The sequence below is a fragment of the Pelophylax lessonae genome, assembly GCF_965119305.1.
Source record: "Pelophylax lessonae genome assembly, chromosome: 1".
In the NCBI taxonomy this organism is placed as follows: domain Eukaryota; kingdom Metazoa; phylum Chordata; class Amphibia; order Anura; family Ranidae; genus Pelophylax; species Pelophylax lessonae.
The window spans coordinates 454305714-454331074 of NC_138768.1; the positions used below are offsets into that span (position 1 = coordinate 454305714).

Sequence of the window (25361 nt, forward strand, 5' to 3'; positions counted from 1 at the left end):
AGCCTGTATCAGGACTGGAATGGATTCACACCCCAAGTGCGGAAACATAAAGGTAAGAAGATATTTTCTATGGTTCCTGTGTGTATATATTTATCACAGAAAGGGGAATCTATGGGGGGCCCTGATGTGAAGGGGATCTATGGGGGGAACCTGATGTGAAGGGGATCTATGGGGGGCCCTGATTTGAAGGGGATCTATGGGGGGGCCCTGATTTGAAGGGGATCTATGGGGGGGCACTGATTTGAAGGGGATCTATGGGGGGCCCTGATTTGAAGGGGATCTATGGGGGCCCTGATTTGAAGGGGATCTATGGGGGCCCTGATGTGAAGGGGATCTATGGGGGCCCTGATTTGAAGGGGATCTATGGGGGCCCTGATGTGAAGGGGATCTATGGGGGGCCCTGATTTGAAGGGGATCTATGGGGGCCCTGATGTGAAGGGGATCTATGGGGGCCCTGATGTGAAGGGGATCTATGGGGGGGCACTGATTTGAAGGGGATCTATGGGGGGCCCTGATTTGAAGGGGATCTATGGGGGCCCTGATTTGAAGGGGATCTATGGGGGGCCCTGATGTGAAGGGGATCTATGGGGGGAACCTGATGTGAAGGGGATCTATGGGGGGCCCTGATTTGAAGGGGATCTATGGGGGGCCCTGCTCCAAAGGACGGAGCAAGTGGAAGACCATGCATGCTCAGTAGGTAACCACAAACGAAAATAATTGAATTACGCAATGTTGAACATTTTAACAATAGTGTATTTATTTAAACAAAGTACAGAGAATGATGAACACTCTTTATTGAATGGCATCAAGCTGCCATGGCACTTGACCGGCAGGACTCATAAAGAAGTCTGTAAAATCCTCCCTGATGTTGGCCCCTCTGTAGTTTCCCCTGGTGTGGATCCACTCTGCACCTTCCATATCATCCATCAACGAGTCCTCGAAGAGGTATCCATCTCTTGATCTAACAAAATTGTGGAGTGCACAGGCAGCTTTGACAGCAATTATGGCATTATCTATGGTTAGAGTCATTGGTGTGTGAAGAAATCGCCACTTATTTGCTAGAATTCCAAAACTACACTCCACAACTCTGCGCGCTCTTGTGAGCCTGTAGTTGAAAACTCTCTTTTCGATAGTCAGTGAGCGATTTGCATACGGGCGTAGCAGGTGTTCTGAAAGCGCAAAAGCCTCGTCCCCAACAAAAACAAATGGGAGACTGGGCTGAGATGTTCCAGGCAGTGGTCGTTCATGTGGGAGGTCCAGGCTTTTGGCACGTAGCATTTTTCCAAAACTGGAGTGGGAAAAAATGCTGGAGTCGGAACTGCTCCCGTACGAACCAACATCTATGTAGGTGAATGAGTAATTTGCATCCGCCACTGCCAGCAAAACCACTGAAAAATATTTTTTGTAATTAAAATATTTGGTACCGCTACCAACTGGCCTCACAATCCTGATGTGCTTGCCATCTATTGCACCGACACAGTTAGGGAAGTTGCAGCGCTCCCAAAAAAGATCAGCTACAGAGATCCACTCCTCTTCGGTTGGTTTTCTCATCACCACATCTCTTAGGACCTCCCAAATGGCAATACAGGTATCACGCACAATTGTGCTCACAGTGGATTTCCCCAATTTGAATTCATAATGCAAGCTCGCAAATGAATTTCCAGTTCCAAGGTACCTGAAATAAAAAAATAGAAAATTATTATTAGTCATGTTTATCGCTTACAGAATCACTAATCCGAACAAGATGGCGTAGCCTCAAGGACACCACGCAGAGGTATAAGAGACTAGAACGTGAGGCGAGAAGTGGATCCGGTGCCCCCCCTAAGCGTCCCTATGCCTTTGCCAGATGTCTGGATTTTCTGGTACCGGTTCTAGAAATGCGGAAGTAAGTTATTGTCAAATTCCCTCTTTCACTTATTAACCCATCCTTCCCCCTCCCTCTTGCCCCCCCCCCCACCCCCAACCCCCTCACCTTCCAATCCCCACCTATCATCTTTATTGTATTTGGAGCGGATAATGAAAAGTAGTTACATATTTGTAATTGCAGCACACAAGCAAGTTGGGAGGAGGTGGAGAATGAGCAGGAGGAACGGGAGGAGGAGGAGCATGCAGCAGTTGATGAAGAGGAAGGCATTGCATTTGCATGTTCATCAAATGTAGATAACATAGCAATTGAGGCACAGGGCTTGGATGAGTCCATATCCGCTCAGGAACCGGAAGTGGAGTACAATGAAACTGACGCTTCCACGCCTTCCACCAGGCCACTGAGTCAAGGCAGTCGAGGCTCTACGTCCCACAGGAGGCGAGGCAGCAGGGCAACTGCTCAGGCGGAAGATAATGAGCAGACAAAACATTTATTAGACATTATGTCTGGCATCAGCCAGCAAATAGATGCACAGCGATGCCCACACACACTATTTGCCCACAGTTTAGTGCCTCTTCTCAAAGAGGTCCCGCCGGAAAGATATTTTGAGATGAGAATGGCAGTACAAAACTGTATCCATTCATTCTCTGTACCACGACAGTTCCCGCAAGAGAATACATGGACCCTGTTGGTAGTCAGCTTGACCCTTCTATGGATAGCCATCCGACCATCAGATGACCAGTCAATTATATGTAAGCAGGTACCCGGGAGAGAGAATTCACCACAGAATGAGACATGCAGACAGGTTTATGGGTGAATCAATTCTCAAAAGTTTTAATATTGTATCCAGTTTATATAGATAGAAGCAGGGTGGAGTAGTGGTTCTCTTATCAGTAAACATGCTGAAATGCAAGAAAAATATATCACAGCGCAAACAATGGTGAATCATGTATAATAATTAGGTAATTGTGTTCTACTCAAGAACTCATAAAGTGCACCGTGCAATTATGTGCAAAAATGGGGCTGGAGTGTAGAAACCATGTAAACATGTACTATGTAAATAAAGTGCCAGTCCAGATATAATAGTTCTTTAAGATCTCAGTAGATGATAAGATATACACAGTCCCAAAAAATGTCCCACGAAAGTGCTGGAGTGCCAGGAAGAAAGTGCACAAACATGCAATCTTTTGTGGTGCAGTGAGCAAGTGCCGGTCCTCCCCCTTTGGGTGTTCACTTACCGGACAATGGTGACCCCTATGCTGAAATGGCAACATTCTATGAGCTAATACAAAAAGTGCAATTTAGCTAAAATCATATAGATAACAAAAAAAAAGAAAAGAAAAACATTTCTCAGCAAAGCTGGACCTTGAGCTCCAGATAAATTACTAAATATTGCATATACCTCAAACAATGTTAGGTGTGGCTCAGACTTATCTAATGGGAACAGATGATTGCATATGAAAAATGGAGTTAACTCCTTCAAATCCCCTCTTAAAAAATCATAACTTATACATGTTTTTTTTATTATACATATGGTGTCATCAAGGGACATACAGTCTCCTTGGCTGAGAAATTATAAAAGGAAGCGACACATGTTCTTGGATTCCTTGCTCGCCTCAAGTACGTGTTCCTCCTTATTGTTACCCATTACTCCCATGATCGGAACTACACAAAGTATTACGACACCTATAACAAATATACTAACAATGATAATTCCTAGCTGCACTAGGGCTTGTTTCCAACTATTAAACCATCCAAAATACTGATCCCAAGGGTTGTCAATGCCAGAATTCTTTTTCAGTTACACAGAATGGCCAGAGTGACCTTACTGTTGGGGCCAGTATTATCAGGAATGTAAGTACAGCATCCATCTATTTTATCAATATACTGTATATACAGGTACCACCTTTTTCTGCAAGGATCATATCCAGAGCCATTCTGTTTTGGAATGCCATCTGGGAAGTGGCTTCTAGTTGTTCTGCTATGCCCTTTAGGGCATCCCTTGTATAGTTAACAAATCTCAGCTGATTATAATAGATATAATTTATCCAATCTACATTTTTATTTATGGTGACAAGGGGAGAGATAAAGAACTCAAGACCGGCTTCGACTTGGTCTCTAGCTTTAAATTCATTAGGGACCCCCATGGTATCTATATATACATGTAGATTAAAACTTCCTATAGGAGCTTCTCTTCTTTTCCTGTAGTTCTAGTGTTCCCCTTAAGCTGGTATGTGTTTTTGTCATTTTCAGTAAATATGTGTAGGGGCATTATAACTTTGGCAAGGGCACACTCTCCTGTCTACTTCAAAGGCAACCTAAACCTTATTTTCATATCTCCACATATCCAGTAAATGTCTCCCAGAGACATTGTTTGATACTCTATTATAGTGGACCTGTAGGTGGAGCAATATCCCTCTGTAAAGTTCCCTAAATACCTGCCCCCACCACTATGTGGGTACGGGGAAAAATCAAGAGAGCAGCCTAAAAACATCAAAATTACGAGGCTTATATACCAATGCCAGAAGCCTGGCCAACAAGATGGGAGAGCTGGAGCTGCTGATGTTTGAGGAGGACTTAGATTTTGTGGGGATAACTGAGACTTGGTTTGACAGCTCTCATGACTGGATGGTGACCATTCAGGGGTATTCCCCTTATCGCAGAGATAGAGAGGGTAAAAAAGGGGGAGGGGTATGTTTGTATATTAAGAACAGTATCCAGGTAAATATGAGGGATGATATTAATAATGGAGCTATGGACGAGGCAGAATCCCTATGGGTAGAGCTTCAAAGGAAAGGCACGGTGGGGAAGGTAATATTGGGCGTATGCTATAGGCCCCCAAACCAGAGGGAGGAGGGTGAGGTGGACCTCATGTTACAGATAGGATTGGCAGCAAGGATGGGAAATGTCATTATAATGGGGGACTTTAATTATCCTGATATAGACTGGGCAGAAGGAACCGCGCACTCAGCCAAGGCTCGGCAGTTCCTAAATGTTTTGCAGGACAATTTCATGGGTCAGATGGTGAATGCACCGACAAGAAACAATGCGGTACTTGACCTACTGATTACCAACAATACAGACCTGCTCACGGATATAGAAATACGGGACAACTTAGGGAACAGTGACCATAGGTCAATTGGTTTCAGTATTAATTACAGTAATAGGAAACACAAGGGTAATATAAGGACACTGAATTTCAAAAGAGCCAATTTCCCTAAACTGTGCTCGCTGCTAGAAAATATCCAATGGGATAGAACCCTGGGAACAAAGAACACGGAGGAAAAATGGGAGTGCTTCAAGAGCATACTTAACAAGGGGGTGGGCCAGTGCATTCCACAGGGAAATAAATTTAAAAGAGCAAAACTAAACCCTGGGTGGCTAAACTCCAACATAAAAATGTATATTAGAGCTAAAGAAAAGGCCTTCAAAAAATACAAGACTGAGGGGTCATTGGCAGCATTTAAGCATTACAAAGAGTGTAATAAGAAATGTAAAGATGAAATCAGGGTGGCTAAAATAGAACACGAGAGACATATAGCGGAGGAGAGTAAAAAGAACCCCAAGAAATTCTTTAAGTATATAAACAGTAAGAAAGCGAGGCCAGAACACATTGGCCCCATAAAAGATGATAAAGGAAAAATGGCCACTGAGGACAGAGAAAAGGCGGAAGTGTTAAATAATTTCTTTTCTTCAGTCTTCACAAAGGAATCGGGGGGCTACACGAACCCCGCTTGTAAGGCCGAACTAAATAATACACCTCAGGAAGTGCCGCCATGGCTAACAGAGGATAGACTTAGAGCTAAACTAGAGAAACTTAACATAAATAAATCCCCGGGACCGGATGGCTTGCACCCAAGGGTTCTAAATGAGCTCAGTCAGGTGATTGCCAGACCATTATTCTTGATCTTTAAGGATAGTTTACAGACAGGTATAGTGCCAGCTGATTGGAAAAAAGCCAACGTGGTACCAATATTTAAAAAGGGGCCGAGATATATCCCGGGTAACTATAGGCCGGTCAGCCTCACATCAGTAGTCTGCAAAATTTTGGAGGGGATGATAAGGGACCACATACAAGACTTTAGTAATGAAAACGGTATTATAAGTAGTAATCAGCATGGATTCATGAAAAATCGTTCATGCCAAACCAATCTATTAACCTTCTACGATGAAGTGAGCTGCCACTTAGATAAAGGTAAGCCTGTGGATGTGGTGTATCTGGACTTTGCAAAGGCCTTTGACACCGTTCCCCACAAACGCTTACTGTACAAACTAAGGAAGGTAGGTATGGACCATAAGGTGAGTACCTGGATAGAGAACTGGCTCCAGGGGAGAGTACAGAGGGTGGTGATTAATGGGGAGTACTCGGATTGGGCGGGTGTGGAAAGTGGGGTCCCCCAGGGTTCTGTCCTGGGACCAATCCTGTTTAATTTATTCATAAATGATCTAGAGGAGGGGATATCTAGTACAATCTCAGTATTTGCAGATGATACTAAATTAGGCATGCCAATATCTTCTATGCAGGATGTGGAAATCTTGCAAGCAGACCTGAACAAAATAACGGGGTGGGCAACTACATGGCAGATGAGATTTAATGTAGAAAAATGTAAAGTAATGCACTTGGGGGCCAGAAACCAGAAAGCAAGCTACTCACTAGGGGGGGAACCTCTGGGTGAGTCTAGGATGGAAAGGGACCTGGAGGTACTGGTAGACAACAGGCTTGGAAGTGGCATGCAATGCCAAGCCGCTGCAAGAAAAGCCAACAGAATACTGGGTTGTATAAAAAAGGGGATTCACTCCAGAAATAAAGAGATTATTCTTCCACTCTACAAGACTCTGGTCCGGCCACATCTGGAGTATGCTGTCCAGTTCTGGGCACCGGTCCTCAGGAAGGATGTGCTGGAACTGGAGAAAGTCCAGAGAAGGGCAACAAAAATAATTAGGGGAATGGAGGACATCGGCTATGAGGAAAGACTACAAGCACTGAACCTATTCTCTCTGGAGAAGAGACGCTTGAGGGGGGATATGATATCAATGTACAAATACTGTACTGGCGACCCTAGCATAAGGAACAAACTATTTAGAGTAAGGGAATACAATAAGACACGTGGCCACTCACTAAAACTAGAGGAAAGGCGGTTTAACCTTAAAGTGCGAAAGGGGTTCTTCACTGTAAGAGCGGTAAGGATGTGGAATTCTCTTCCGCAAGCAGTCGTATCAGCGGGGAGCATTGATAGTTTCAAAAAACTATTGGATGGACACCTTAAAGACCACAACATACAGGGGTATACAATGTACGGTTAAAAGCAAACACACACACATAGGTTGAACTGGATGGACTTGTGTCTTTTTTCAGCCTCACTAACTATGTAACTATGTAACTATGTCTGAAGTAACATGTATAATTACCTGGGTAAATGGTGATAGACCCAGTGGGCCTAAATTTTCCAGCTATGATGGGATATTCCTTTTTCCATGTTTCACAGCTAGAATGGTTACTAGAGGTATTGGTATAGAGGCTAAGAAAACAAGTTTCTACATTCTCAGGGATGTTAAGGGGCAACATACCCAAGTGCAGCCTAGCTCCTCCACAGACATAGCAATCTGACATGTTATGTGAGCTAGCACTATACCTCATCCATTCTAACCATAAGTTTACATCAGAGCACCCTGTCTCTATGGGCATCGTATCCTCACAGATGGGATCTGCTATAGCTACCATTTCTCCCAAAGTCTGCACACAGGGCCTTAAAGGATTCGTCTCTTGTACCTGTGATGGCCACTCAGAAGAGCCATATATGTCTTTTAGCTAAAAAGGCTTTCTGAAGCTAATGAACTCTGATCTCTACCGGATACCCAAAACGTAAGTTCTACTATCTTCTGGACTAGGATTTTCTATGGTTAAGCTAAATTGCTCGGGAACATGTTTAACAATTGTCATTCTGCTTATAAGTGTCTTTCTATTTTTATCCTTGCTAGTAGTAGGTTTGTACTCCCAATCGTCTTCCAACCCACTGATCCCAAATAGTCACAATGGTCTCCCCAATATTTGTCCGTGACACATATAAATACAGTTCCTGGGCCTAATCTCCTATCATTATACCGTATGGTATCTTCACTACCAGGGAGTATCGTTTCATAAGGCACTATAAAAGTAGCTACCTGTGTGTTAGAGGAATTATACTAAAATTGTGTCATGCCATTTGTTTGTGTGATGGCTATCTTGGAGGTTGAACTATGGGACAGGGCTCTTTTATTCCTTTTCTGAGTTATCTATGATACTATATCTGGGCTGGTGGCGTTAGGGGTCCCACAAATTCCTCCAAGGGGCCACAGATCCGCTGGGTGATATATACAGTTAGTTATGATCAAGGTTGGGATGAACACTAAAAATACTAGTGCCACCAACACAATCCACAGCTTGTCAAAGTTCTTTGCTATGAATACAGTCATTTTACTAATTTTCAGAGACTATAACACCTGCTTCACTCGCTCTTCAAGGATTTTCCACATCTGCTTCACCTCCTTTATCTGTGTCTTTATCTTGTTCACACACTCCACCTTGACCTTTTTTACTCGACTGGCATGGATCCGGGCTTGTTGGTCTTCCACAAGGACAGCGATTCTGGTCACTGTGACTACCTTTGTCTTTTGGTCCAAAACGAGATCCAGCCTTGGTTTTGTCATGTGGCGACAGCTTGCTCACTACGTCATCTCCCTCCTCCAAGGAATGGGTTGGTATCTGTGAAAAGAAAAGAAAGGTGCGAGCAACTTTTCGTTCTACTTGATTCAAAATTTCAATTACCCTTTTCTCAACTTGTCCTTTTCATCCTTTCCACTATTCCTGAGCTCTATTTTCAGGATTTTGACTAGTTTCTGGCATCTTTTTGATATGAAAGCTGGACCATTATTAAAACTAATTCAAAGCAGGCACCCCCATCCAGGAATAATCTCCTGACTGAGAATGCGTGCCACTGTGTGGGCATCTCCCTTTTTTTTTGGTCTCCACTCAGCTGCTGAACCCATCCACTATTGACTAAAAGGAACTCTTATTTCTTCCCTGCTTTGGGCCTATATGGGAAATCTATTTGTAAATGTGTGAATGGGTTTGATGGGTATTGGAGATGCTCATGTGTGGCCTTATATGTTTGGATTGTTTGTTCCTAATACAGGTGATGCATCTAGCAACATATGCTTGCACTAAACTGTCAGCAATACCTCATATGTTCTTTCCCACCCCCTGTGTCCTATTCCATAATACTAGGCAATATACAGTGGGGCGCTAGCTGCGGGGATACACACAAGAGCTCCCCTCTTTTAGAAAAAGGTGATTCCCAACATTTTCTAAAACATCACCCTAGTCCTTAAAACCTGTTCTGTAGGATGCGTTTGTAGCTTTGATAATGTGTGATCTTTTGGCCTGGAGCAAGAAATGAACTACAAAAACATCCTCTGCTCCCTCTATGGCTGCCTATACATCATGTTGTGGTGTAACACACCCTTTAATACCAGTAGCCCATTTAAAACTGGGGCCTACCTAGGGCAAATGATGTGGCCATCCCTATTACCATCTCACAAGATGCTATGTACTATGTTCGGAGTCACTTCAGGCATGCCTTTAGACCTGGACTGCGACCATCTTTGGACAAAAACTATAGGGCAAAGTTCACCACCATACTCCTGGGCAAGTACACCTGCCATGGTCTTACAATTGTCCCTTGCATAAACACAAAACATTTTTCCATGATTTGGGAGGCCCAGTGCAGACGCTACAACCATAGCATTTTTCAGATATATAAATGCATTTAACATTTCTTGTAACATTTCTGGACCTGTGGTTTGTCTCAAAACGTTATTATAGATAGGAGCAGTCCGGATCCATAACAAGCAATGATCCTGTGGGCGGGCAAGACCCACTGTGGGCTGGCAAGACCCACTTCTAATATGACTGACTCTACTATCACCTGTGAGAACAAAACCAAGGTAAACAACACTTTCCTGACACCACTGTCATAATTCCTGTGACACTTTGTGTCCACATACATGTACATTTCAATAAACTCACTCGCTCTGACTGGCCTCCACAGAGTGACTACATATGTCATGTACATATTGTAGCGGGACTGACCCATGAGCAGGTGTCCATCCCCTCTTGCATGGTCTAGAGAACTATAGAGCGGACAATTGAATTGTCTACTTGACCCTAAGGCATTTCTACACCAGGTCAGTTACCTGGACTGAAAAACAAGGAAAAAAGATGGCGATGTCTCCTCATCCAATAGGACGCTTTAAAAAAAACACACTACTTAAACCAATCACTGTACAGTGGGTAACATCGGATGGTATGGCTGTCAGTAGAGATGGCACATCAGATACCACTTGCATGCTATGATTAGATAAAGAACTAAAAAACTTTTTGGCTTAGTGCCAATTTTCCAAAAACTTTTTTTTTTTTTTTTCTTTTTTTTCGTGTCATTCTAACAAAAATCTGGCCAGAGGTTCCCCTCTTTCAATAGAGGATACCCATAAAATATAATTTAAAAACTATAATCAGATAAAAAGTTAATCTGATTTGAAACTTTTGGCTCTGTGCCAACAGGGTCCAATGGTCACACTAATTGCAGTAACTCTTTCTGTCCAAAAATAAATTCCATAGCTATGACAGGAATAAAGATATGACGTTTGAACGCTTTCTTGGCAAGTAGCCAATTTTCAAAATTTTGCAGGAAGGCTCCCCTTCACATAGGGGAACATTTGCCAAATATAATTTTTCATTATCTATAATTCTATAAAAAATAACTTCAAAATATCCTGCCGACAACAGCAATTTATATTTTTTCTTTTTTCTAATAAAATAGTGTTTTTATTCATTATTACTACGCTCATACAAGATGGGCACAAATGTATAAATGGCAAAACTTCTAAAAAATTTTATAAAAATAATTGCATAGGTATGGGGATTCTACAACTGTTCTGAATTAGGGAACTAATGTAGAAGTGCATTTGCAGCAGTGACCCCCCCTCTTTTCCCCTCGTGTAAGGAAATGTACTGGTTTTAAATGTATCTGACACATAAACATTTTCTGCTCGTCTGACATTAGGAAGAAAACTACACCTGCCTTGGAGAATGAAACTGTGGGGTGCAGGTGTGGTCAGGGGTATTTGTAAGGTAATATTATTATTATAGGGGGGCCTATGTTGAAAATGTCCTACTCTTTTATTTACATCTTCTGATATTGCCCTTGAAAATGCGCCCTGACAGGCTGCTTTTCTTTAGACAGATCAGATGCCAGTTGCATCTCTCTCTGTTATGGCTTTTTGAAAACCTTACAAAAATTTCGTAGCCCAATCAGAAACTTGCTGTTTTACAATTAACATGTACTGTGACTTTAAATTAATGACAAATGTTTGAATTCTAAGACTGTGCTACTCAGCAATGACACTTCACTGCCCAAAAACGCCAAAGTCTCACCCGTCTTCTGTCTATAGGCAATCGCTGTGGTCTATATCTACGTGTTTAAAGACTTTCACTTTCACTTCTAGTAGCTCTACGTAGCTTTTTTCCTATTCTATTGTACTAATACGGGGCATAAATAAACCAATTCTCCCCGCTTTTTCCATGTACTTTACATTACAACTAAACATTTACTAAAAGATTTACTTGTATCCTAATATCTCTAAGGCTGGCCATACATGTCCGGACAACTCTTTATCTTACAATTTTCTGTTAGATCCACCACAAACCACATAATAAGAGGTCAAAATTAAACATATTCATTTGTATCCAATTAGGTAGGCATTTGTATTACATAGCTGAAGGCAAATTTCAAGAAAAACTGTACTGAAAATTGTAAGAAAATTGTATCATGTATGGCCAGCATCAGACCTAAACCTTCAGTATAATTTCACAAAACCATAAACAAAACATGTCTCTAAGATTTACACATTCACAAAATCACTTAAATGTATCTGGGTCCTTAGACCCTCTTTATGGTTAAAAAACCCTCCTGAAAAGCCATTTGGTGTATGTATATTACACCTTATACTTCCAGGTATTGTGGCTATCAAGAAGGCTTTCCCACCATTATAGACAAACAAACAATACACATAATAAACATTCATCTTGATTTGTCTGATAACCTACGATCGGTCAGTCAATTTTTACAGTAATAATGTGACAGTCGCTATCAGGAACAGTGTGTTATATTAACAGTCCGCAGGCGCAATTTACTGTATACAAGTCATATACAATTACATTACACAGCTTCAATATATGTCAAACCAGTAATATGGTGCTTCAATGCAGTATGACCGTCTTCACTAGTGCCACCTTTGACTGGTTTTAAGTCCGATATAATACCGGCATTAACCTGGTCTCTAGACAAAATGGGCCTGGACCACGTTCATACTCGGGCTTGCCCGTATCTTATTGATCACCAAATGTGGTTTGGTTAGTTGACATACAGTGAAGTAATCAGTGACCAACCAGTTTATACACACTTACCGATTAAAACCTCTGGATCACACAAACAAATTATCTTATACTTTAATCCTTATAACTCTATGCGATAGGAAGATATAAGCAAAAGAAGATTTTACACAGAATTGACTGGCATCGATTTGTTCTTCCCTGAAGAACGGGTCTTCCCTGAAGACCCCCAGGTTTCCCTGAACCTAACATCTATTTGTTCTTCCCTGAAGAACGGGTCTTCCCTGAAGACCCTCAGGTTTCCCTGAAACCCAACATCTATTTGTTCTTCCCTGAAGAACGGGTCTTCCCTGAAGACCCCCAGGTTTCCCTAAAACCCTTTAAAAAAAATTCTGTCCTTCTTAGACAGTTACATCTCCCTGAGACGCTTATTAGTTACAACGTCTCCCTGAGACGCTTATTTCCTGATACGCTCCCGGAGCGTATTCTAGGTTCAAAGATTGGAATCGTGGTCAGAGTCTCGGACCCCTGGACAGACAGACATATCAAAAGTGTCTATTCACCAGGGCCGAGATCTTGACCCTCCAATCCCGGACGAGCCCCCAAAACTGTTGGTAGTCAGCTTGACCCTTCTATGGATAGCCATCCGACCATCAGATGACCAGTCAATTATATGTAAGCAGGTACCCGGGAGAGAGAATTCACCACAGAATGAGACATGCAGACAGGTTTATGGGTGAATCAATTCTCAAAAGTTTTAATATTGTATCCAGTTTATATAGATAGAAGCAGGGTGGAGTAGTGGTTCTCTTATCAGTAAACATGCTGAAATGGCAACATTCTATGAGCTAATACAAAAAGTGCAATTTAGCTAAAATCATATAGATAACAAAAAAAAGAAAAGAAAAACATTTCTCAGCAAAGCTGGACCTTGAGCTCCAGATAAATTACTAAATATTGCATATACCTCAAACAATGTTAGGTGTGGCTCAGACTTATCTAATGGGAACAGATGATTGCATATGAAAAATGGAGTTAACTCCTTCAGACCCCAAATTTAACACCCATTCAATCTGCCATTCCACCAAACCCTTATCCATCCAGTTTTGAACAATACCGGAGCATTCATGAAACCCCTAGATCCCAAATCCCATATCCTATTCCTTCTCCAATTCCCTCTGTAATCCCCCCCACAGGAGAACATCGGATGTCTCCACTTCTTCCCATTTCCTCCCCTCCCGCAGACCACCACCGACACCACAATCAAGTGCATTGGCATCAAACTTACCTCCACCCTATCCACAATATAGGCCCACAAGGGGACCATCAAGAAATCCATCCCCGCTTGTGCCATTTAGGCTATATCCCAACACCTTGGATAGCTCTTCAACACCACTTGATCCAGATGAGAGTTCACCTAATTTTTTGGATCTATAGGATAGGACACTTGCCACTCTACCGCCATGTTGTCCAAATTTGTCTTTTATGACATCATGTTTCTGTTTTTGTTCTTGTTATTATATGCAACAAAATAAAAAATAAAGAAAAACTTTTTTTGGAAGCGACTTTGCCATCATATCTGTCTGCATAATATGGAGAAAAAAATACATGACATTTCACAAAATATATCACACTTACCGTAATGTAACAAGCAATCTTTCAGCAGGGACAACACTGTTCCGGAAGGTGCTGTTCTGACGCTCCAAACGGGAAAAGAGTAGTCCAAGTAATTCGTCAAAACTAAGAAATAAAAAACACAACACATGTAAGTGGCAAGCAAAAGGGGCGCGTGTGGAGCTTCTGGAATGATTCGGGGGTAGATATAGGTGAAAAGAGAGAGGGGGAAAAGAGAGAAATAGGGAAGCAGCAAAAAAGAGAGAAGGAAAAGGAGAGACTCCCTTTCACATACTAACCTATTAACTGACATCCGAGTATAGTTGAAGAACTTCTCTTCATGTTGACGGAGATGATTATAGAGGACACTGAACTGACCTCTGTCTTCCCTATTTGAAATTATGGGATGAACCCAATATCTTGGTTTTCTCATCATCCTCACCCTCCTCCTCCTCTCTTTGTCCATATCGATCAGGACTGCAGCAGTGACAGTAGCAACTGCTGCCATGACCAAGGGCAAATGAAACATACTGCCAAAAAGAACACACCAAAACACAGCTGACACTCCACAACGAACTCTCCCCACAAAAACCAGGAAGTCCACAGGAAGTTTACACCCATTTTATTTTGATTGGCCGGAGCAGAAATCGCATCTGAGCTTAATTAACATGATTACGCAAGTACAATTCGCATTGCAATCGCGCTGTACTATTTAGAAACGCAAGGTAAACATCGCACTGCAAATTCGCATTGCAAGCGCAAGCGCATAAGTGTGAACCGGCACTTAGGGCTCTTTCACACGGGCGTTCCGTATGTCCGTTTTTCATCCCATCCGTTTGCGGATGAAAAACGGACATAATGTATCTCTATGTAAATACGGATGTCAACGGATGATCATCCTCTGACATCTGTTTTTTGTCAGTTCAGTTCAGTTCAGTTCAGTTTTTTTGAACGGAGGAGAACCCTATTTTTTCTTCCTTTCAAAAAACGGAACGGAAGCAAAAACGGATGTCAGTTGTGTCATCCGCAGACATCCGTATTTACATAGACATGCATTATGTCAGTTTTTCATCCGCAAACGGATGGGATGAAAAACGGACATACGGACCGGATGACACAAGTGTCATCCGTGTCCGTTACAAAAAAAAAAAAGGACCTGATCGGGCAAAAAAAAAGGAACGCCCGTGTGAAAGAGCCCTTAGGTCTATAGTCTGGCCAATGCAAATGGTCGTGTATCAGTTTATATAATTTTACCTACAATCCGTCACAGTTATGTCTGTAAAAACAGAAATGGATGAAAACCATTTTTTTCCCCAGACGGACTCGGATGTAAACCGATGCCTGCCTATTTACATCTGCCTGACCACATGGTCAAGATGCCATACACTTTTTTTTTGCACCTGGTGTTAGTTCAAGTGTATTCACACACCACGGGCTTTTAAAAAAAAAAAGTTGGTGATTGATGGGGATCCTTTAGGGGCCGAGCGGTACCCACATTTTTATATAGATTCACAGTGAGCCCATTCATTTCAATTTCAAATGTGGAAACTTGCTTGGAAAAAAAAAAAACCTCATGCACTTAAGTGCACCTGCTAGTGTGAACAACACCTGAATCAAACTGGGTCGATCGGCTGGGGTGGAATACTATGGATCCTTTTCCATCAATTGGCAGCACTAAGATGCTTTTTTCGTGATTGTGAATATGAGATGACATGTTAGAAAGATAGAAGTGATTGCTAAAGCAGTAGTAAACTTAAGGAAAAAATAAATGTTTTTTCCTCTTGCAAGGTAATGTCATAATGTGCTAGTATGCGATGCATACTAGCACATTATTAAGGATTTACCTTGAGCCCCCGTTCACACCGTTGCGGCTTTGAAATTGTGCTACTTCAACTCGATTTCAAAGCTGCACATCAGTGGGATTTTCACTGCCGATTTCATTGCAGTTTGCGATTTCATTTAGCAGAAGTCGCAATGAAATTGTTCACCGCTGACAGGCCTTCCATCTTCACATGGTCTTGCTTCCGAGTTCACGGGCTCTGGTTGTTTGAATGGCTGAGCCGTGATGTCACCACCTGGTCAAACAAGCGAATATCTTCTAAATAGTGAACGTTTAACCGCTTGCCGACCGCCGCAAGTAAATTTACTGCGGCGGTCAGCCCTGGCCAGGCAGAGTGACGTTAATTAACGTCACTAGCCTGGGAGGGTCTGGGGAGCGAGCGTGCGCCCGCGGAGGCGCAGTCACGGACCCCCCCCCCGCGCGTATGACCGGCGGACCCGATGTCCGCCGGTCACTCAGCGATCGTCGGGGGAGAGGGAGAAAGTCAGGCGGCTTGTGTAAACAAGCCACCTGTCATTCTCCTTGGTGTAAAAACACTGATCATTCAGTTCTACTATGTAGAACCGTTGATCAGTGTCCTTACACCTCAAGCCACAGCCAATCACAGTAGAAAGCACGCCCCTAGGGACACACACAGCCCCTCCCTCTCAAATAAAGTTAACCCCTTCACTACCAGTGTATTTTTACAGTAACAGTGCATATGTATAGCACTGATTACTGTAGAAATGTCACTGGTAACCCCAAAAGTGTCAAAAATGTCAGTCAAGGGTCCGATCTGTCCACCACAATGTCGCAGTACCGCAAAAAAAACCGCAGATCGCCGCCATTACGCGTTAAAAAAAAAACAACAAAAATGACAAAAATCTTTCCCTTTGTTAGTAAACGCGATAACTTTTGCGCAAACCAATAAAAATACGCTTTTTGCGATTTTTTTTTTTTTTACCAAACATATGTAGCATAAAACAAATTGGCCGAAAATGTTAAAAAATTTTGATTTTTACATTTTTTTTGGGGGGAATTTCATATAAAAAAATGTGAAAAATTTTATTTTTGCAAAATTGACGCTCTTTTTTTGTTTATAGTGCAAAAAGTAAAAATCGCACAGTTGATCAAATACCACCAAAAGAAAGCTCTGTTTGTGGGAAAAAAAGGACGTCAAATTTGTTTAGGTACAGCGTCGCACGACCTCGCAATTGTCCGTTAAAGTTACGCAGTGCCGAATCGCAAAATACCCCCTGGTCGTTTAGCAGTCAAATCCTCCGGGGCTTAAGTGGTTAAGAGATATTCATTTTACCTACAGGTAAGCTTTAATAAAAATTTACTGACACAACACCCAAAATTTACTGGCACAGCCAAGTTTTTCCTGCCGTTTCCAAAAGTTACAAAATTATAGCTTTAAAGTGTTTGTAACCCTAAGAAAAAAAAATGTATCCTGTTCCCTTAATGAACAACAGCACAGTGCTTGTGCTGTGTAATTTGGCCCCTTGTATAATCTAAAATACCTGGCTGATCCTGCCTGGTTCTGCCCTCTCCTCTGTAAACTGACCATGGTTTATCATGCCATGTTGAGCCCATGACACCGTAGTCAGTTACCGTGCCTCCGTCATCTGCTGCTCTCCTCCGTCCTCAAACCCCCCCACCCTCCCTGCTTGTCAGCTACTGACAGTAAAGCAATGCTCCCCATCTCTTCCTGCTACTACCATAACTTTGTCATGATCATACAATCCCCTCTGTTAGATAACATTATGTGCCCACTGTACGTGCTTTATAAAAAATTTGCTGTTTTGTACCTGGTTTCAAAGCTCCTCTCGGTGTTCACGTGACTGCCTGCTGCTCTCCTCCTTTCTCCCCTCCACCTGGCTGATGTCAGCAGGTGTTCTCGGCCCCTCCCACTGTAGTTCTCAGATCTAGAGAGGAGAGCAGCAAGCAGTTAGGTGAGCGCCGAGAGGCACTCTAAAATAACCTACAAAACAGAATATTTTTTATAAAGCACATACACTGGGGCAGCCTTTCTCAACCAGTGTGCCACCAGAGGTCCTGAGGTGTGCCGCAGGATCATGGTAGAGAATGGCTGGCAGATGAGCTTCATCTCCCGATCCCCTGCCGAACTGTATATCAGCACTGTGAGGGAGCTCCGTCACCCTCAGAAAAGTGAAAGTAAAGGGAGGAGGAGTGTGCTGTGCTCTCTACTCTCCCCTACATTGCAATACCCATCTGAATGAGAAAAAGCTACTGTGCTAGAATGTTTTAAAGGGCTTTAAACGTGTGTGTGTCTACATGTGTGTGTGTGTGTGTGTACATGTGTGTGTGTGTGCACGTGTACATGAGTCTGTGTGAACATGTGTCTGTATTTGTGTATGTGTGTGCCTATGTGTCTCTATGTGTGTGTACTTTGTGTGTACACATGTGAACATGTGTGTCTGTATATGTGTGTACATGTGTCTGTGTGCACATGTGTCTGTATGTGTGTACTTTGTGTGTGTGTGTGTCTGTGCACATGTGAACATGTGTGTGTGTGTGTATGTGTGTCTGTATGTGTGTGTGTGTTTGTACATTGGTGTGTGTGTACACATGTGTCTGTTTGTGTGTGTGTCTGTATATGTATGTACATATGTCTGTATGTGTGTGTTTGTACATTGGTGTGTGTGTACACATGTGTCTGTGTGTGTGTGTATGTATGTTACTTTTAATCCTGACTCCCCTATTCCTGTACCACCAGAACTACTTTTTTAGGGCTTGATTGTGATAGCAGCAAGGACTTCTGCTCCTCTGAAAAGCAATCCATGCTCAGATCACTTTTCAGAGGCATTTGACAGGTGGTAAAGAGACAATTTGTTGCCTCCTCACCACCTGTTTTAAGCCTGTAAATGCAGCATCACTACATCCAACTATGCAATGCTCACAGTTGTGAGTAAGTTGCAGTGCAGCCCCGTCAACTCAGCTGCAACCACAGCATGTGTACGCCCCCAGCTGCTGCCTCTGCAGCTAAAGGGGGAGAAGTTGGGGGGTGGTAAAAACAGCTCAACCATGTGGTTTTACCACCCCTCCAACCTGACATGTGAACAAGCCCTTGGTTCACATCTGTGTGGATGTGTGCTGCGTGTATGGCAACCCATTCATTTCAATGGACTTTCCTACCCACAGAAATGCAGGGAAAGAAGTCCCTGACACTTTCTTAAAAATGATGCCGCACCAAAAGCACCCTATGTTTTCCAATGTGTGGAGTACCACTAAGAATTAATGGCACCCCTAAAGAGCACAGCATTTGTCTGTGTGTCAGGAATGAGTGCGATTTTGGGCGTGTCCCAACGTGAATCGAACCTTGGACGGGTGCCTCGAGACTGAAAATACTTTTCAAGGGCGCCCCGACTGGAAAAAGAAACAACTGCCCTGGGGTGCATAACGTTATCTAACAGAGGGGATTGTATGACCATGACAGAGTGACTTTACAAGCACTTTAAGTGCAAATGTCAGTATTTAGGCTAGAAACAAGTACAATATGCAATTAGCAATGTGATTGAAGGTGGGTATTAAAGCAAAAATATATTTCTTCTTTATTTCCGATATAGTAAGTAGCTCAGGGACAGGGCTCAGGAGGGCAAGAAATTAGAATGGGCGGCAAACACACATGAAATGGACTCTCAGGCTCCGTTCACATGTAGGCGTTTTGGGGCGTTTTTGGGGAGTTTTTCTGCTCTAGGATCAGCTCAAAAAACACCCAACAAGACAAATCCTATTCATTTCAATGGCCCCTGTTCACATCTGAGCGTTTTGACGCTGTGAGCAAAACGCCCAATGCTCAAAAAAGTACATGAGCTTCTTTTTGGGCAGATTACAGGCGTTTTCCATTGGTCTCTATTCAATCTAAAAACGCCTGCACAAAAATCGCGGTAAAAATCGCGTAAAAATCGCGGTAAAATCGTGGTAAAAAAAATGCGCGAAAACGCTACGCTCAGGTGTGAATGTAGCCTCAGAGCCGGTTCACATATATGCGATGACAGACATCGCATGTGATTCGGAGCGCACTGTTCTGCAGATCACATGCGATGTCTGTGCGATGCAAATTCAGCCATACAGATTGTATAGCTGAATTCACATCGCATTCAGACACAACTTGCACAGGACCCTTTTTTGGGTCCGCATAGTTGCCAACATTTGAAAAAAATTTCCAGGGACACTTTGCAGCACAGTTATCAATTACTTACCACACCCACTTCCCCGAAGCTCCGCCCACTCCACATAATTAATCTCCGCCTACTTATCAGATTATAGGGTCTACTTCATAAAGAGAGACTTACAGGAAATTGAAAACTTAAGGCCAAAGTAGCAGAGTTGGAATAATTCTCCCATTCAGCTGCACTACTTTTGCCTAAAGTTTAAAATTCTCATCACATTTCCCTGCAATTCTAAAGTGTGAAATGTGCTCAGGTGTGACCATAGAAAAAATGTAATATGTAAATATAAATAAAGTGCAAGGTGTAAATAAGTACGATTATACTATCTGGTATAATTAGGTTTTATTGTACTTATTTACACCTAACACTTTATTTATATTTACATATTCCATTTTTTGTATGGTCACACCTGAGCACATTTCACACTTTATTCACCTGTCTTTGAATTCAGCCCTCTGTAGGGTGATCATTTTCATTTACATAAAACAATGTAGCATCCTTTCCTTCCTAACACATTACATAGTCCATACCAGTATAGATCCTAACACATTACCCAGTCCATACCAGTATAGATTCTAACACATTACCCAGTCCATACCAGTATAGATTCTAACACATTACCCAGTCCATACCAGTATAGATCCTAACACATTACCCAGTCCATACCGGTATAGATCCTAACACATTCCCCAGTCCATACCAGTATAGATTCTAACACATTCCCCAGTCCATACCAGTATAGATTCTAACACATTACCCAGTCCATACCAGTATAGATCCTAACACATTACCCAGTCCATACCGGTATAGATCCTAACACATTCCCCAGTCCATACCAGTATAGATTCTAACACATTACCCAGTCCATACCAGTATAGATTCTAACACATTACCCAGTCCATACCAGTATAGATCCTAACACAATACCCAGTCCATACCGGTATAGATCCTAACACATTCCCCAGTCCATACCAGTATAGATCCTAACACATTACCCAGTCCATACCATCCTAACACATTACAGAGTCCATACCAGTATAGATCCTAACACATTACCCAGTCCATATTATCCTAACACATTAACAAGTCCATACCAGTATAGATATCCAGCATGAGATTTTTCCCTTTGAGGACTGAGGTCTGTTTTCATTTTTTTGAGCAATATATATATATATATGCACACACATACACATACACAGATATGTACACACATTTATCTAGAGCTATAAAACTATATATATATATGTATCAATTAACAGGTGTATAAATTATATCTATAAAAAAACATTATTGATAGTAGTAATTAATGGAGTGTGAGGCCTCCAGCTTGTCGGAAGGCTGCCTCCCCCTGCTGGCGGATTTTGGAAAGTGCACCATGCTGACACCCTGCCTTCGGTGACACGTTAAATTTGCAACAGGCGGGAAGAGTGAGCGGGCACAGAGAGAGAGACAACCTGCTGCCAGAACAACAACTCCTAGCTGGGGTGAGAGCGACACTGTGTGGCACAAAATTAAAAAAAAAAAAAAAAAAAAAAATTTTTTTTTTTTTTTTGTGATTTACATTGTCCCTGATTAACAGGGACACTGTAAAATACCCGGGACAGGCTCCTATTTGCCGGGATTGTCCCGGGAAAAACGGGACAGTTGGCAGGTATGGGTCCGCTGCAGACTCAGATAGCATGGTTGTTCACACCTATGCAATCCAATTAATGTCCGAACTGACAGCTCCCACTGTGATATGCGAAAAGATCTGTGGTTGTCGTTAATTTTGTATTGACACCCCCAGCAATTCACAGATGGCAGTGTGAACACCCATGCGATCCGATTCATGTCCGAACCGACAGTTCGCACTGTGACATGTGAACTTATCGGCAGTGGCGGCTGGTGCTCAAAGTTTTTGGGGGAGCGCAAACAGAAAAATGTAATAGGCATTGCTTTGCGGCAAAAAACGCAGTAAAAAAGTGCGTGACTTTGAGGTCGCAAAAGTGTGAAAGGGGCCTTCAGTAAATAAGGTATAGTGTGCCCCCTTTCATGGCAGAGTGACCAGCGTGCCCCCTTTCAATGCAGAGAGACCAGCGTGCCCCCTATTAATGCAGAGAGACCAGCGTGCCCCCTTTCAATGCACAGAGACCAGCATGCCCCCTTTCAATGCAGAGAGACCAGCGTGCCCCCTTTCAATGCAGAGAGACCAATGTGCCCCCTTTCAATGCACAGTGACCAGCGTGCCCCCTTTCAATGCACAGTGACCAGTGTGCCCCCTTTCAATGCAGAGTGACCAGCGTGCATACCCCCTTTCAATGCACAGTGACCAGCGTGCATGCCCCCTTTCAATGCAGTGACCAGCGTACATGCCCCCTTTCAATGCATTGACCAGCGTACATGCCCCCTTCAATGCAGTGACCAGCGTACATGCCCCCTTCAATGCAGTGACCAGCGTACAGGCCCCCTTCAATGCAGTGACCAGCGTACATGCCCCCTTCAATGCAGTGACCAGCGTACATGCCCCCTTCAATGCAGTGACCAGTGTACATGCCCCCTTTGAATGCAGTGACCAGCGTACATGCCCCCTTTGAATGCAGTGACCAGCATACATGCCCCCTTTCAATGCAGTGACCAGCGTACATGCCCCCTTCAATGCATTGACCAGCGTACACGCCCCCTTTCAATGCAGTGACCAGCGTACATGCCTCCTTCAATGCAGTGACCAGCGTACATGCCTCCTTCAATGCAGATACCAGCGTGCGTGCGTGCCCCCTTCAATGCAGCGTGCCCCCCCCCCCCCCCGAGACCAGTGCACTTACCTGGAGCCCTGGAGCAGCCGCGGCGATGGCTTCTCTTCAGTCCGGCTTCCTGATTGGCCAGGAGGAGGATCGGTGTGACAATAGTGAATTTTCATTCTCTATTGTCACACAATGGGTGGGTTCGGGGTGCACTGCTCTGCACCCTGGGTCCACCCTTTGCATCACCCTATTAGAGTCTCTGGCTCTAATCAGGTGATTAAAAAAAAAAAAACCCATTAATCCATGCGTCTGGCATGCAGATTAGGGAGCCGGATGCATGGATGGGGGGGCGGCGCCCCTGCGCCCTCAATACACCGGCCGCCACTGCTTATTGGTAACTTTGTATTGACACGCCCAGCTATTCACATATGGCAGTGTGAACTACCTGCGAGTTGAATGTGATGCGGGAACCCGCAGTGGATTTGCAGGGTTCCCGCATCGCATATGTGTGAACCAACACTTACAGTGGCACTGACAGCAGCATGCAGAAGCACAGATGATGATGATGACACGTCCCTTCCTGAGTTACAGTGACAGTTTCTCTCCACGCCAGGTAGTCCCCTCAGTGGAAACAACTCTGACAGTCCCGCTCCCGGCTTGCCTTGCACCATGGCACCGCCTAAGCCAGAGCTGTCCCCCTCTGGCACCACCCGAACACACTGTAGCAGGCACTTGAGTGGTGTCGGCCCGGCTGCAGTCTGGAACTGCGCATGCGATGCATCACAGCCATATTTTTTACTGGCAACCTTTTCCTGTCACTAACAGATTGTTCGAAATCGAATCGTGTATGACCACCATAGGAAGAAATGATTTACATTATAGAAAAAAGAAAGTTTCAAATAAAATCTTATATATCACAATATAATGTATAAAAAACTCCAAGATCACAAAGTGATGACTGTCCACGATTTCATTTAATAAGATAGAATGTATTGAGGATCCACAGCTGTTACATCTCTTATCAGCAGATCCTATGACACTTGTCTCCTGGTCAGTGCTGAGCCTTGGAGGACAGTTACTTGAAGGATCTGACATCACATGACTTTCTATTCCCCTCCCTTCTGTCACTTTCCTCTGACAGCGATTGGCTGCCGGACATTCCTTCCCTGCTGGACCCGCCTCTCCATTCAAACGTGCTCTGAATATATCAGGCTGAGTGCTCTTTTATCAGCAAGCAGACTGTGCCAATGCCCAGGACTGGGTGTACCAAGATACCCATAGGATGCCAGCCTAGCCTTGCCTGCTCAGATTTCCTCTGCAGATCTGATTGCCATCTGCATACAGAACAAGCAGCAGCAGCAGCAGCCTCTCCTCTGTGCTAGAACCTGCCCTGCTACACTGCATTCTACCAATCAGAGGGAAAGCGATTCATTGCACCAGCTGCCCCCCTCCCTTATTCTCCAGCAAGAGAGAGAAGACTGGGGGCTCTGAGCCTCTCCCTCCCCTGTACATCCCCCCCCCCTTGTCTGTCCCCCCTTTATTTCTGCATCATCAGATCTATAGAGATAAGGCCACAGAGCAACCCTTTGTACAAGGGGGTCCTCAACAGCGAGCTTTCATGTTTCTACAAATTCTCTCTCCTAAATGGATGGCTAGGTTGTTAATGGATTTCTTCTTTCGCTGGCATTCTTCTTATTTATTAATGTGCCAAGCTAGTCTGGAGCAGATTTGGTAAAAAAAAAAAAAAAAAAAAAGAAAAGAACCGCAGTGTCTGCGGCGTGCTGAATTCTATCGGAGAACAAAGTCATCAAATTGTGACTGTGCCCATCATGGAGCAAGAGCGTAAAATACAAGACATCCAGATCCCTTCCTCCTTGGGGTACATGGACCTTCTCTTTAAAAGTGGGAAACGGTTCCTTGGAGAGCTGAAAGAGTGTAAAGACTGTGGCCTGACATCTTCCTGGAATACATTACAAGCACATGCCAAATTCACCTGGATAGAGATGCTGTGCGTGGTCCTGTGTGCCCTGGCATGGACAGGTCTCCGAAGAGCGACCAGCAGATGGATCTTCCAGGTCAGTAACACCGCTTTAAAGTTGTAATAAACCCCAAAACAAAAATGGAATTAAAGCTTATTAATTCCTAGATGTGATGGCTGCATTAGTTTTCTTTTTTTTTTTTCCCCCTTTATTTTCACCTGGTGAACTGTTCAGTGAATCTGTTACTTTGTAACTTCCTTTAACAGGGCAAGCTGTTCAGACAAAGTGGCAGTTAGCGGGTTGATACAAATCATTTAACACTGAGTGCCGGTTCACACATATGCGATGCCAGACATCGCATGAGATTCGCAGCTCTGGAAATCACATGCGATGTCTGTGCGATGCAAATTCAGCCATACAGATTGCATGGCTGAATTCTCAATTTTTATGGATGTATTCAGCCATACAGATTGTACAGTATGGCTGAATTTGCATCTTTGAATTCTTAATTGTTAAGGATGTATTCAGCCATACAGATTGTATGGTTGAATTTGCATCGCATTCGGACACAACGCGCACAGGACCCTTTTTTTTGGTCTGCATTAGAATCAGATCGCATGGTGGTTCACACCTATGCAATCCGATTCATGTCTAAACTGACAGTTCACACTGCGATATGCGAACGTAACTTTGTATTGACACCCCTAACTGTTCGCATATGGCAGCGTGAACTACCTGCG

At 43.4% G+C, this 25361-nt stretch overlaps 2 protein-coding genes across 2 annotated transcripts in view; one reads left to right on the forward strand and one right to left on the reverse strand.

Annotated features, from left to right (window-relative positions):
- Positions 1 to 792: 792 nt before the first annotated feature.
- On the reverse strand, positions 793 to 14415 carry LOC309546876 (uncharacterized protein; the record flags this gene model as incomplete). Its single annotated transcript, XM_082246572.1, has 3 exons — positions 793 to 1675; positions 13932 to 14033; positions 14207 to 14415. 3 exons carry the CDS (start codon positions 14413 to 14415, stop codon positions 793 to 795), a joined length of 1194 nt encoding a protein of 397 aa, XP_082102698.1.
- Positions 14416 to 23897: 9482 nt separating this feature from the next.
- CERS1 (ceramide synthase 1) overlaps positions 23898 to 25361 on the forward strand; it is a 74403-nt gene continuing 72939 nt past the window's right edge. The window contains exon 1 of the mRNA XM_082243057.1: positions 23898 to 24717. Within this exon, the coding sequence (XP_082099183.1) occupies positions 24472 to 24717 (246 nt within the window). The 5' untranslated portion in view covers positions 23898 to 24471. The remainder of the gene's footprint in view (positions 24718 to 25361) is intronic.